The 13,905-nt window shown below is 36.3% G+C and overlaps 1 protein-coding gene across 5 annotated transcripts in view; it reads left to right on the forward strand.

Moving 5' to 3' along the window:
• The window catches only part of MGA (MAX dimerization protein MGA), a 166,763-nt gene that overhangs the window by 148,864 nt on the left and 3,994 nt on the right, over positions 1–13,905 (forward strand). For all 5 annotated transcript variants that reach the window (XM_039232925.1, XM_039232923.1, XM_039232926.1 and 2 more), the window contains 7 exons: positions 184–1,697; positions 4,487–4,617; positions 6,945–6,996; positions 9,224–9,430; positions 11,139–11,250; positions 11,532–11,765; positions 12,863–13,039. In XM_039232925.1, the coding sequence (XP_039088856.1) occupies positions 184–1,697; positions 4,487–4,617; positions 6,945–6,996; positions 9,224–9,430; positions 11,139–11,250; positions 11,532–11,765; positions 12,863–13,039 (2,427 nt within the window). The remainder of the gene's footprint in view (positions 1–183; positions 1,698–4,486; positions 4,618–6,944; positions 6,997–9,223; positions 9,431–11,138; positions 11,251–11,531; positions 11,766–12,862; positions 13,040–13,905) is intronic.

A 13,905-nucleotide genomic window follows, 5' to 3' on the forward strand; every position in this document is an offset into this window, starting at 1 on the left:
TAAATTTGGAGATCTTTCTAATGAATTTTTCTTTTGTGGAATCATTTGGCCATATGGGTTGTTAATACACCAGAATTTCTTAGTCTCTTAGAGTTAACCTGTCCAAAAAGAAAAGCTTGCCTTGTAGTCTTGATGTGGGCAGTGGTGATTAAAAAAGTTTTTTTTTTTTTCTCCTTTTACCAGGCTCTGTGATGGGAATCCGGTTACCCACTCCTTCCAAACCTTCAGAGACTCCACCATCTTCTGCTTCATCCTCTGCTTTCTCTGTTATGAATCCTGTAATTCAGGCTGTTGGATCTTCTCCAGCAGTTAATGTTATCACTCAGGCACCATCATTGCTTTCTTCTGGACCTGGTTTTGTGTCTCAGTCTGGTACATTGACCCTGAGGATTTCCCCTCCTGAACCACAGAGCTTTGCAAATAAAACAGGTTCTGAAACCAAAATAACCTATAGCTCAGGAGGACAGCCTGTTGGTACAGCCAGTCTTATTCCTCTCCAGTCTGGTAGTTTTGCTTTGTTACAGCTCCCTGGACAAAAGCCTGTTCCCAGTTCCATTCTTCAACATGTTGCTTCTCTTCAGATGAAGAAAGAGTCCCAGAGTGCAGACCAGAAAGATGAAACAAGCTTTTTAAAAAGAGAGCAGGGTACTAAGAAGGCCTTACAGTCAGAAGGAGAAGCTATAGATTCTGAGGCTAATATAATAAAGCAAAATTCAGGAGCTTCTGCCTCAATAGAAATCCTAAGCGATTCTTTGGGAGATGGGGGTGATCATTTGGATGAAGAATCCCTTACAGAAGAAGGTCCTATAACTGTTAAACCTTCTGAGCACTCCTATATCACTGGGTCACATATAGGTGAAGACTATAAAGATGGAGATGAAGAGTTTGGGATTAGAAATCATAACAGTTCCAAAGAAAAACGAACTGTTCTAGAAGTTAAGACCATTTCCAAAAAAGCCAGCAATGTGACAGTCCAAAGTGCAAGTAATGTACAACTTAAAAAACTTGGTGATGTGAAAGTGGAACAGCAGAAAGGGTTAGAAAATCAGGAGGAAAACGCAAATGAATTTCCAGTCATCTCTAAGGAAGAAAGTAAACTCGAATTATCAGGGAACAAAGTTGTGGAGCAGCAGTCTTTTCCACAGCCAGAAGCCAAGGAGAAAGGATGTGGAGACTCTCTGGAGAAGGACAGTATTAGGGAGAGGTGGAGAAAACACCTGAAGGGCCCTTTGACTCAGAAGTGTGTTGGAACTACACAAGAATGCAAGAAAGAGGCAGATGAGCAGTTAATTAAAGAAACAAAGACTTGTCAGGAAAATTCAGATGTGTTTCAACAAGAACAAAGCATCTCTGATTTACTTGGAAAAAGTGGAACTACTGAAAATGTCAGAGTTTTAAAAACTGAATGTGATTCTTGGAGTAGGATTTCTAGTCCTACAGCCTTCTCCATTGTTCCAAGGAGAGCTACAAAAGGGAGCAGAGGGGAAGGACATTTTCAAGGTCACTTACTGCTGTCAGGAGAACACATACAACCAAAGCAAGAGAAGAGTGGTGGACGAAGCAGTGCTGACTTGACTGTTTTGGATTTGGAAGAGGAGGACGAGGAAGAAGAGAATGAGAAAACCGATGATTCTATTGATGAGATTGTGGATGTTGTTTCTGACTACCAGAGTGAGGAGGTTGATGATGTAGAAAAGGTGATGAGCCCATTTTTGTTGTGACTGAAACCTCAACAATTTAAATGATTTATTAGAGACAGTAGCTTTTTCAGAAGATCACTGAAACCTGATACATTGAATTGGATGCCTAGGTTTAGATTATGATTAAGTGACTGTAGTTTTTAGGCTGTGTCAGTCAGGTAACATTTATTGAGCTTATGTTGTTCTTTGAGACTGGTCTACTACTATTCTGGGAAGGCTGGCTTATGCCTTTGGGGGATAGATGCTCGAGAGTCCCTTTCAAGTTAGGTTTAAAAAAAAAAAAAAGAAAAAGAAATCCTGAAACTACTACTCCATTTTTTCTCAGTTAGTTTTTTACATCTTCTGTGTGAAGGGACTATAGCCTATCCAGGAGATGTATAAAAAACGGAATGGGTGACCTTAGAACTAGAGAACTTACCTACCTACGTTTAGAGAGAGGTTTTTCTTTTTGTAGAAAAATGGAAAATACCATGTAATATTTGAATATAACCCTGCCTTAAGTTGCTTTTTAATTATCTCCTAAAATTAAATAATTCGTTTCTAGGATTCATATTCTGAACTTTGGTCATCTTCTTTTGTAATATGACCTTTATATTTTTACAAAAGTTTTCTGAAGCCATTTTTGTAGACTTCCTATTTAAGGTTATAATCTTTCTAAGTGAGAAGCACTATGATACAGGGCAAGAGTTGAACAAACTTTTTATATAAAGGGCTGGATTGTTAACATTTTAGACTTTGCAGGCTGGATGGCTTGCTTTTGAAACTGTTCAGTTGCTGTTATAGCATGAAAGCAGCCATAAACAATACTAAGGGAAAGAGTGAGGCTGTATTCCAATAAAACTTTCATTTATAAAGAGTTAGCAGGCTTTGATTTGCTGATGCCTGACAATGGGGTTTGATGTAAAACATAAGATTATAATGAGCTGCCTGTAGAGTGCCCTCACATCTAAACCATGTCCTCTCTTCAGGAGCAGATAATATGGCCCTCTGTGGTGATTATGATGCAGTTGGTTGTTTTAGAATCTCACTTCCATAAGATCCAGCCTCTATGTTATCTGGTCTTTGCTAATGCCTAACTTCCTTAATACAGATAAAATACAACAAAAAGATTCCTATTTTAAAAGACTAAAATGTTTAACTATTCTAATGTTCCTTTGTTGGTTTTTTCTGTACCTCAGTTGTCTCTTATGTAAAATGAGGATCTATCTCTACAATTAGGTGATTGTATATACATTTGCCTTATCTATACATAGCCTCATCCTTTTTGAGGACAGATACCTATAGGTAGCTAAAGAATCTGAATTCACTGAATTTAAGAATTAGATGGCAGATCTTCTTCTGCTTTTTGCAGAATCCCCCTTTGTAAGTCAGCCTGGATAAGTATCAGACCAAAGACAATCCAGCCTTAAAACCAGTGAAAACTGACTTATAATAGAACTTTTATTGTGTCTTAATCAAGGGTGGCATTGTTTGGATTTCCTAATAGGGAATCTGACATACAAGGTACAATGACCTTTTTAAAAGTAAGGGCATTATATTAAATGATCTCTAAAGTCTAAATTCTACATTGTATTTTTGTACCTATCTGACACGTATGATAGATATCTTTGTGCTTGTGATTATTATATTGGAATAGCGTAAGGAAAGTAGTGAGTAGTCTATTTAATTTCAGTCTTCCATTGTGAAGTTTATTGGATATTATTTACAAAGCCTGCATTTAAAGTCATGCAGTAGGCAGACATTCTTCAGTTTAAACACAAAGCATCTACCTACATTATTAGTCAGACTCTTTAGATTCTGTCAGGACTCTTTCGGTTTAGCTTCCCAAAGTTAATTTTAATATATGCTGTTTACATTGTTTAAATTCAATATACATTGTTGAAATTGTGCTTAAATTGGGAAACATAAATGATGGCTTGCATTTAGTGCCTATCAGCTTATGGAACATAATTCATGGGGGTAAGTAATTTTTCCATCAAGTGTAAACAGAATTAATGAGGTGATTGGGATGCTTCATTTTGAGTTGTGCCTCTCAGGTATACTACATAGATAACATATTCCTGCTTTAGTTTCTGGCATCAGAAACACTAATTTTAAAGGTGGACTTAAAAATACCTATATCCCATAATCCACATGTTCTATTACTTACATAAAATATACATGAATTTCTATGATAGGTGCTCAATAATTGCTTACTGATAGACTCTTTTTTTGTATAAGTATGCCCACCTTGGGCTTTTTTGATACCTGAAATTCTTCAGAAGAGAAGAGGGAGACACAGAATCCCAAGCAGGCTCCAGGCTCTAAGCTATCAGCACAGAGCCCGATGTGGACTTGAAGTCACGAACCGTGAGATCATGATCTGAGCCAAAGCTGGATGCTTAACTGACTGAGCCACTCAGGCACCCCAGTCCTGAAGTATTCTTAATTAAAATGGAACCTGAATTTTTCTCCTTTCCCCTCACCAGGTTTTACTTTATTGCTAATTAATTTGAAGATTTATGAAGCTTTAATATTTCTGTAATCTGAATTTTGTCCATTAGAAATAACACTGAAGCATCAATACAGTCTGATGTCTGTTTAGTATATATCTATGATTTTTAATGCAGTGCATGGTTGTTGGCTTTAACCGTATGTTGTCTTCATAACTTAATTCCTTCTTACGATTAGCAAGTTTAGTATCATCAGTATTCATGATATGGTTTTATAAGGGGAGCATTCAGTTGAAAAGTTTAGGTGTGCTTACTTCTCAATATTTTATTTACTTTTGGAATGCTTTGTTTCAGAATAACTGTGTAGAGTACATTGAGGATGATGAGGAGCAGGTGGACATTGAGACTGTAGAAGAGCTCTCTGAGGATATAAATGTTGCCCACATGAAGACCACAGCTGCCCAAACACAGACTTTTAAACAGCCGTAAGTCTTAATTTCTCTTTGGATTTTTGTTTTTTGTTGTTTTTTGTGACCATAAACAAAGCTAAATGTTCTAGTTAGGAGCTCTGGGTAACTGACCTGGTTCCTTTGTTCCTCTAGCTTTTTTCTGAGTAGTAGATGAGGGAGCTAGAATTGAGAGGTAATTAACTTGCCTTGGTTATTGCTAGAAGACCAGGTGTGAATGTGAATAACCTGTGCTTTTGGAGCCTGACACATTGGTTTATTAAAATACTAGTTTTGTATGTAGCTGTTTCATCGTTTAAGAATAGACATTAAATTCTAAATTTGGTTACTTTGTTAGTTGAACAGGTGGGATCCAGTTAGGAAATTTTTACCTGTTTTCACCTGATGAGTATGATGACTTGCTCAGGAAAATTTATTCCATTAGTAAGCCTTGTATTGGGGATAATGGGATGTGAGAGAGTGATGGAAAAGATAGGAGTTCTTATTTTGTGCCAGACGTTGTGCTTTTCCTGTTATCTCATTCAACAATGTAAACTAGCAATGAGTTGAGAAAGAATCATTCTTTATCCCTGGTGATGTTGAGAAGGTCTAAGGATAGAGAAACAGGCCTAGCAATTTTCTTCATTCCAGAGCTGTCGGGAAGCTACTTCAGTTGCTTACTGGTTAAGATTGAAATAGTGTAAGTCTTGTAAAAATTTAATTAGATTTAAGGTTAGCAGTATTGCTGGATAGAAATTCATTATACTAAAATTGATTTTCTGAACATTAGCAACAAAAAAATATTATCTTAAAGAGGCCATTTATAAGAGTAACAGAAAACATGTTAGGGATTATTAACAAAAGCTTTGTAAAACTTTTATAAAATGCTATTGCAAGAAATAGAAGGTGAATTCAATAAATGGAGAGAAAGAATAACTAATACACAAAGAGCACAAACTGTAAAGGAGCACATTGTTAAACATTTACAAATTTCTCTCTGTCAGCACACCATGAAAACAGTGAAAAGACAAACTTAGACTGAGGAAAATATTGGCAGTACGTGTTTGACAAAGGATTAGTATCAAGGATATAAAATAATTGTTTAAGTCCATAAGAAAAAGTTGATGGAGTAGATAAGTACATAATGGATATTGCAGGCAGTTCACACAGAAGAGGAAACCAGGACAGCCAATAAACACATAAATTTGTTCAACCTCACAAGTAATTAGGGATGTACATATTATTAAATCGCAGTGACTTCATTAATTTAGATCCATAAGATTAGCAAATAATGGCAATTTCTGATACTGTTGTTATATCTAGTTGTGGAGCAATGGGAACATACTGCAGGTGGGAATGTAAATTGGTGCACTTTGGAAAGTAGTGTGACATGACTAAGGTTGATTTCTTCCACCCAGCAATTTCACTTCTTGGTATATATACCCTGGAAAAGTTCACACGTATGTACAAGGGGTCATGCATGGGACTGTACATCGCAGTATTGTTTGCTATTGAGTAAATTTGGAAATAACCTAAGTAACTATTAGAATTCTGAAAAAGAAATTTCACACTTTGAAAATTCACACTTGATAGTACTGTATAGCAGTTAAAATGATTGAACTAGAATAGTGAGTGTCAATATCTTAGATGTAATGTTGAGTGAAATCAGATGAAGAAAGATTCACTGTATTAGAGTGCCTTGGTGGCTCAGTTGGTTAACCATCTGACTCTTGATTTTTGGCTCAGGTCATAATCTCTTGGTTGGTGAGTTTGAGCCCTGCATCAAGTTTACATTGACAGTGCAGAATCTTCTTGGAATTCTCTCTTTCCCTCTTTCCTCTCTCTGCCTCCCTCCCCCGCACTGTCCTCCCAAATAAAAAGGATACACTATAGTGTATAGTATTTAAAGTGCTTACATAATATTTTTGATATAGGGATACATTGCTAGTAAAACTGCATAACTATGCATGGCAAAAACTCCTTTTGGGGAGTGTTCACCTATGAGAAAGAAAGAAGGAAATGTGATTGTGTAGGCTGCACATAAGATCTGTATTTTTATTTTTGAGATGTTTTATTCCTCAGGCTGGATGGTAGGTACCTGGTTGTTCATTATGTTTTGTTTATATAGTTTTGTATATATGAAATATTTTATGATTGAAAAAGTAATTAGCAATTTTAGGGACTATTTGGGCACAGAATAAAAAGAGCATACTGTTGAGTTAAATCATACTGCCACATACAGGGCCTTGGCAAAAAGAAACTGGTTACACTTTAAACAATTTGAGATGGTTTCGTTTAGTGTAGCTGTGAAATAGGTCTTGGGTTACTATTTCAGTAAGACATTGGAAAATATTGTCTTTACCTAGGTGCCGTACCCATATCTCTGCAGATGAAAAAGCTGCTGAAAGGAGTCGAAAGGTATTTATAATATATTTAATTACAATTACTCACTTAATAAAATTGACAACATTTGCCATTAGAGTTTAAAATAACATTATATTAGCTATGACTTTTTTCTGGACAATTTTTTTTTACCAGTGAGCTAATAGAATCTGCTGCTTTTTCTTAGTAAAATTATAGTATTAATCCTTTTTTCCCCTCTTAATTCTCTATTACTCCCGGATGATAGAATATCCTAGAACAATTAAAATGGGTATGGAGTTGGTGAAAATTGATGTGCTTACTTGAAAACTAATGCTATACTCTGTCTGTGTGAACTGAAAAAAACCTGGCATTCTTTCTTATTGAGACTCATGATTTTCAGTATCCTAAAAAAATTATTCTCTGGAATGATGGGTAGTAGTTCATAGAGCCATTAAATTTTGAACCTTCTTTGATTTTCTTAGACATCATAATACCATAATTGAGCAAGGTTTTTTTTTTTCTTTATTTTTAATAACACTGTGAATGGAAGAGAGTTTGATTGTTTAAACCATTTTTCATTTCTTACTCTGCCTTTTTGATTTAAGTAATAAAAACAATTCTGGAGATTGAGTTGAGGTGGAAGGTGGTATTCGAGTTTTTCAAAAACCACTGGGTGATTAGTTTAGGTTTGGTTGGAGGGGTACATAATTTACATTGTAATAATTTTGCATAGATTGTATTTTTTCATTCATCCTAAGACATTTTTCAGGTGTAAGAATTTTCATTATAGCTTATATTCACAAGCTAGTGTTTATACCTTAATTATTATTACATGTAAATCATTAATAGTGTCATGCTATATTTAAATTCAGTATTTTCTATCTTGTATCTCTTATTTTTCCATACTGTAATGCACAATGAGTTTGACTTTAGATAGATAATGATTTTATATAAGAGTTTTGGGGTGCTTTCTGGGTTGTGATAAAGGCCAACAGTGTCAAAAAAAGGGCAATTAGAGACATTAGAGGAGGAAAAACAAACTACAGAAGACAGGAAATGTAATTATTACTCCCTTTGAGCAGTATTCACACTGTCTTAATATGGTAGCCACTATTAATAATTTTTTTTCAAACTTCTCTAATCTGTGAATAAAGTATGGAAGACTTGAGTTTTGAAAAATGTATAAGTACAAATGACGAAGGTAAAAGAGGGAAGAAGAAATAGAGGGAAATAGAAATAAAGGGAAGGATATAAGTGCTGTTGTCCTCATTTTACAGAGATAGTATCTGTTGATGAGAAGTAGAGATAGAATTATATTCAAGTTGCAGCAGGATCAAGAGAATTAAAATTAATGATCTGCCTATATTAGGAAGATGGGATTGTAAGATGTGAGAGAGTGGTGTGAGCTAAATCTTCTGCATAGCAGAGTGTAGATAGATAGCATTGAAAATGGAAAAGAATAAGCTTATTTTTTATATATAGATTTAAGAACTAGAAAAAGCCTCTAAAAGAAATAGAAAAGTTGTTGTCTTTAAGGATCCAGGTACAAATGTTGGGCACAGTTGGTTTTCCTTATAAGCTCTTCAAATGTTTTTATTTAAATCCCTATATGCATCTATTATTTCTGTTCAGTAATAAATAACTTGGGGGGAAAATGTAGTAGAATAAATAAGAGAAAGAAGTCTAAGTTCTACTGAGGGTCAAAAAAGACTTTCCTGAAAAATGGAAAGTTTGACTTTCAAATGTTAAGTTTTGGAGGATAGAGTGGAAGGTATGGGTGCAGGTAACCGTCTGTAATGGCAAGGTGGTGTGAGATTGCATAGTGTGTTTTGGAAACTTCTGGCACTTTGGAATGGTTGGAGAGAATGGTGATTTAAGAAGAAAGACAGTTGATCCTTTACCAAACTGTAGAAGATCTTAATTAAGAAAAATATTTTAAACCTGTTTTCCATCTATTAAAAGTCTTTTGAAATTTTTTGTGTAATTTGTGTCCTGGAAACAAGTTTTAATACTAAATTACTTAGATAAACTTTTTTTAGATTCCCTCTCCTCACGTTCTTCCTTGAGAACCACTGAAATTTGAGTAAAAAGTGATTTACACTGTTGAAGTTAGATTTGGAGAAGGATAGACTTAGAATAAGATGATCAGTATTGAGAGGTTGTTATCAATAGTTCAGACAGAAGATAGTGGGTATCTGGTATGGAACAGTGCCATTTAGAATGGAAGAAGAGGGCAGGTACAAATGAAAGATAATTAGGTAGCAATTTTTTGTTTGGATAGGCTCCACCAGTTCCTTTAAAACTGAAGCCTGATTATTGGAGTGAAAAACTACAGAAAGAAGCAGAAGCTTTTGCTTATTATCGCCGGACACACACTGCAAATGAGCGTCGCCGGCGTGGTGAAATGAGGGATCTCTTTGAGAAATTGAAGATCACATTGGGATTGCTTCATTCTTCTAAGGTTTCCAAAAGTCTCATTCTCACTAGGGTAAGTGTTCTCTATAAATGACCGACAAATGAGAATTTGACTAAGAGAATCTTCTAGAGCTACTTTGAGAAAGAGAATCATCACCCTAAGAGGGAAATTGAAGTGTAGAGCTTGTATTTAACATGTGAATGTGGACTAGTGAACTCCCAACAAATCCCTTAAGGGGAAAAGCCCTTATGCTGAGTCAAAGTAGTTTTTTAGTGAAAGTCAAGTTCCTAACGCCAGAACTATCTTCACTTCAGATTAAGTCAGAAACTCTAGTTGACTCTATAGAGTTGAATCTCTTTACACTGGTGTTCTCCATAGCACTAGAACAGTTTACTACAGTGAAAAGCACAACATAAGTGGTATTTTAACATAGATTTTAACAATTGCCAGTGATTTAAAAAGGAAATCTGAAATATCTAAGGTAATTTCATTTGACTTGCTTTTGAGTAGAAATTGGAGGAATACAAGGCAAATAATCTTATCCTTATAGAACACAGTTATTTCAACCAGACTTTACTAAGATTAGGAAGTAATTTTATTTTTAAAGATTTTTTTAATGTTTATTTATTTTTGAGAGGGAGAGAAGCAGACTGCAAGTGGGGGAGGGGCAGAGAGAGAGGGAGAGTCAGAATCCAAAGCAGGCTCCAAGCTCTGAGCTGTCAGCACAGAGCCCAATGTGAGGCTTGAACCCATGAACTGTGAGATCATGACCTGTGCCGAAGTCAGATGCTTAATCACCTGAGCCACCCAAGCACCCCTTAAGATTTTTTTTTTTTTTTAATTTTTAAAAAATGTTTTATTTTTGAGAGAGAAGGAGACAGCATGAGCAGGGGAGGGTCAGAGAAAGAGGGAGACACAATCCAAACCAAGCTCCAAGCTCTGAGCTAGCTATCAGCACAGAGCCCGACGTGGGGCTCAAACCCACGGACCGTGAGATCATGACCTGAGCCGAAGTCGGACACTCAACCGACTGAGCCACCCAGGCACTTCCCCTTAAGATTTTTTTTAAAGTTTATTAGTTTTGAGAGAGAGAGCACATGGGGAAGGGCAGAGAGAGAATCCCAAGCAGGCTCTGTGGTGTCACTGAAGAGCCTGATGTGGAACTTGAATGTGGGGCTTGAACTCACAAACCTCGAGATCATAATCTGACCCGAAATCAGGAGCCAGATGTTCAACTGACAGAGCCACCACCCACGTGACTCATAGGAGGTGATTTTAAAGTTGATTATTAGGGGTGCTTGGGTGGCTCAGTTGGTTGAGCATCCAACTTTGGCTCAGGTCATGATCTCCTGGTTCGTGGGTTCGAGCACCACATTGGGTTCTGTACTGACGGCTCAGAGCCTGGAGCCTGCTTTGGATTCTGTGTCTCCCTCTCTCTGCCCCTTCCCCACTTGAGTCTCTCTCTGGTCTCTCAAAAATAATAAATGTTAAAATAAAAGTAAAGTTGATTATTAAAATCTAAACAGAGTAAATATTTTAAAATCTCCTTGTAGATAGTAGAAACCCCTGTGAACCACTCATTGATGCTCTTTAGAAATAATCATGTTCCTTAGAATAAGCCAGAAAACCTCCTGCAGTTTAACAGATAACAGTTTCCGAAGCATCAAGAATTGTTTTAAATGACGTTATAAAACTTTTTTCATTAAAGAAATTGAGTAGGCCTTACCTGTTGTTCGGAAAGAGCGAATCAATTCATATGACATTAATTTTTTGTTCGTAGGCATTCAGCGAAATTCAGGGACTAACAGATCAGGCAGACAAATTGATAGGACAGAAAAATCTCCTGACTCGAAAACGGAATATTTTGATACGGAAAGTATCATCTCTTTCAGGTGAGATAAGTAAGTGATCTCTGGCAAAGAAAATAATGTAACGTCTTTAGTGAGGAGAAATCCTCAGTAGACTTTCCAGATTTTATTTAGTTTATGGCTTGGTTCCCAGAGCTAACAGAGTTACCTTTTGATTGGGTGGGATGTTTCTTCTGGATTATAATCATTCTTGCTTTCCATAGTTTGGGGGAATATAGTTAAATCAACTGGATTTCAGTTGACCCTATTTCTCATTATCATGTGGGTTCATATAAAGAGTGACAGTATTCCCTATCAACTTATAGGTAAGACAGAAGAAGTGGTCCTGAAGAAGCTAGAGTATATTTATGCAAAACAACAAGCACTAGAGGCACAAAAAAGAAAAAAGAAGATGGGATCAGATGAGTTTGATGTGTCTCCCAGAACTAGCAAACAGCAGGAAGGATCTTCTACATCATCTGTAGATGTTGGACAGATGTTTATAAATAACAGGAAGGGGAAACCTTTGATTCTTTCCAGAAAAAGAGACCAGGCCACAGGTAGGAGGGACATTTTTTGCTTTCTTTAATGTAGTTGAACATCAGTTTACTTCAGTGGACTGAGTCTTTTCTTGGCCATAATTTTAGATTTAGTTAAATGAATTAACATAAGGATGGGTTCTATAAGAAGAATATTAACCACAGTAGATTTTAGTTTCTAACTTTATACAATCATGTAAATCCTAAGAAATTACCAGTTATGGTAACCTGAAAAACCAACTTTTGATAGCAGTCAGGTTATTCTCCTGTTTCAGTGAATATTTTTTTTCAGCTGCCATCTTCTCAGATTTTATACCTAAATTCTTGATTTCCCTGTGGTTTTGTTCACAAGGTGAAGAAATTTGGGTCTTTATTTGTCTTGCTTAGACAAATAAATTGGAATTTTAAAAAAGGAATTTTGTTGAGTCAGGCTTCATTTCCATCAGATTGCCTATCAATGAATTGCTGTTAGGGAACAGAGTAAATTGGTTTTAAGTTCTTGTTCTCTCCTATCTTGATTCTGGAAGTGAGGCTATGTTGATTTTATATTACTTGTTTTTATTCTTAGAGAATAGTGTATCCTTTTTTACTCTTTGGGTGGCCCATTGTATGGACCAGGGTATCTGAGATAAAAGTAGTGATGGATACTAAAATATTGCACAACCAAATGATGTTATTGCTCCAAAAAGATTTTAATGATCATTTTGTCCAGTCCATCTCATTTCATGGATAGAAAAGCTAGAGGTTTGAGAGCTAGAAATTAAAGTACTTTGTTAGAGGTGTATAAGGAAAGCAAGCCTGGGGATAAGATTTTGCGTACCTTTATCCTGATTCACAGTAAAGACTATTGGCACTATTCATTTGAAAAAGTGGTTCCATAGCTCTTTTCCTCAACAGAACTTCTGTCCCTTAGGAGAATTTGTGGACAGGTAACCCATTATACAGTGAAAAGTGATCAAAAAGTACATTCCAAGTTGAGGCACCTGAACTAAATTTGAAATTTACTTCTTGCCTTTTAAGTCAGTGTGTGGTTTCAGGGATATCTCCTAGGCTCCTGGGCTATACTAGCATTAATTGAAGACCTTTTATCCTTAACTAATCTCTCATTTTCCTTACAGAAAATACCTCACCCTCTAACACTCCACACACCTCTGCCAACATCGTGATGACTCCGCAAGGGCAATTGCTCACCTTAAAAGGTCCTTTATTCTCAGGACCAGTGGTAACTGTTTCTCCTGCTCTCTTAGAAACAGATCTGAAGCCTCAAGTTGCCACCAGTGCTGTGGCTCAATCAGGTATGTTTTAAGTGTTGTCCTCTGTGGGTAGTGGAAAAAGTTACTCCTGGTACCTCATTGTGACAAAGAAAGCCTTTGAATGTGTTCTGTAATGATAAGATGTCTTATATTTGCATTTGCCTTGGAAAGAGATGACCCTCGTTTTAGAACATGTTTGGCTCTATTGTTTTTTTTTAAACCTGGGATTGGGAACTCTTTTGTGATTTTTAGTTATTTCTGAGTAGGAAAAACACTGAAAATATTTGAAAGTAAAAGGAAGAGGAGTCATTGTTTTAGTTTTTGGTGTTGACAAATATTTATGAATTTTATGTTGCATTCTGAGACGGTGCACTCCTGTGTTACCAGCCGGTTTCAATTTGAGCACCACTCCCTTTTGTGGATAAGGAGTAGAGTTGAAAAGGAAGTCTCACTTTGATGATTGAGGTTTTAGGCACCTAAATTTCTGTTAAGGTAAAAGAGTATTTTTAACCAGTACTAATATTGTTAAACTCATTCTGGAGGGGTCATCTTTTCTTTTACAGTGCTGCCCCTAGGGCTTCATTTTTCCCTCAGAGTAGTAGTTAATTGGGTGAACAGAATCAAGATGCATGTCTGCCTCAGGATAAAGAATTAACTGGGGAGCATTCCTATAAAATAAATAGAAATTTTAATATCAAAGAATATTAAACAGTCTTATGGTTTGATTTTACCTATTTTTTTTAATGTTTATTTTTTTGAGAGAAAGAGACAGAGGATGTGTGGGGGAGGAGTAGAGAGAGAAAGAGCGAGGGAGACAGAATTCGAAGCAGGCTCGTCTCTGAGTGGTGAGCACAGAGCCTAACGCAGGGCTCAAACTCACAAACCGCGAGATGATGACCTGAGCTGAA

This window comes from Hyaena hyaena, unplaced genomic scaffold, assembly GCF_003009895.1.
Source record: "Hyaena hyaena isolate Hyena2069 unplaced genomic scaffold, ASM300989v1 scaffold_70, whole genome shotgun sequence".
In the NCBI taxonomy this organism is placed as follows: Eukaryota; Metazoa; Chordata; class Mammalia; order Carnivora; family Hyaenidae; genus Hyaena; species Hyaena hyaena.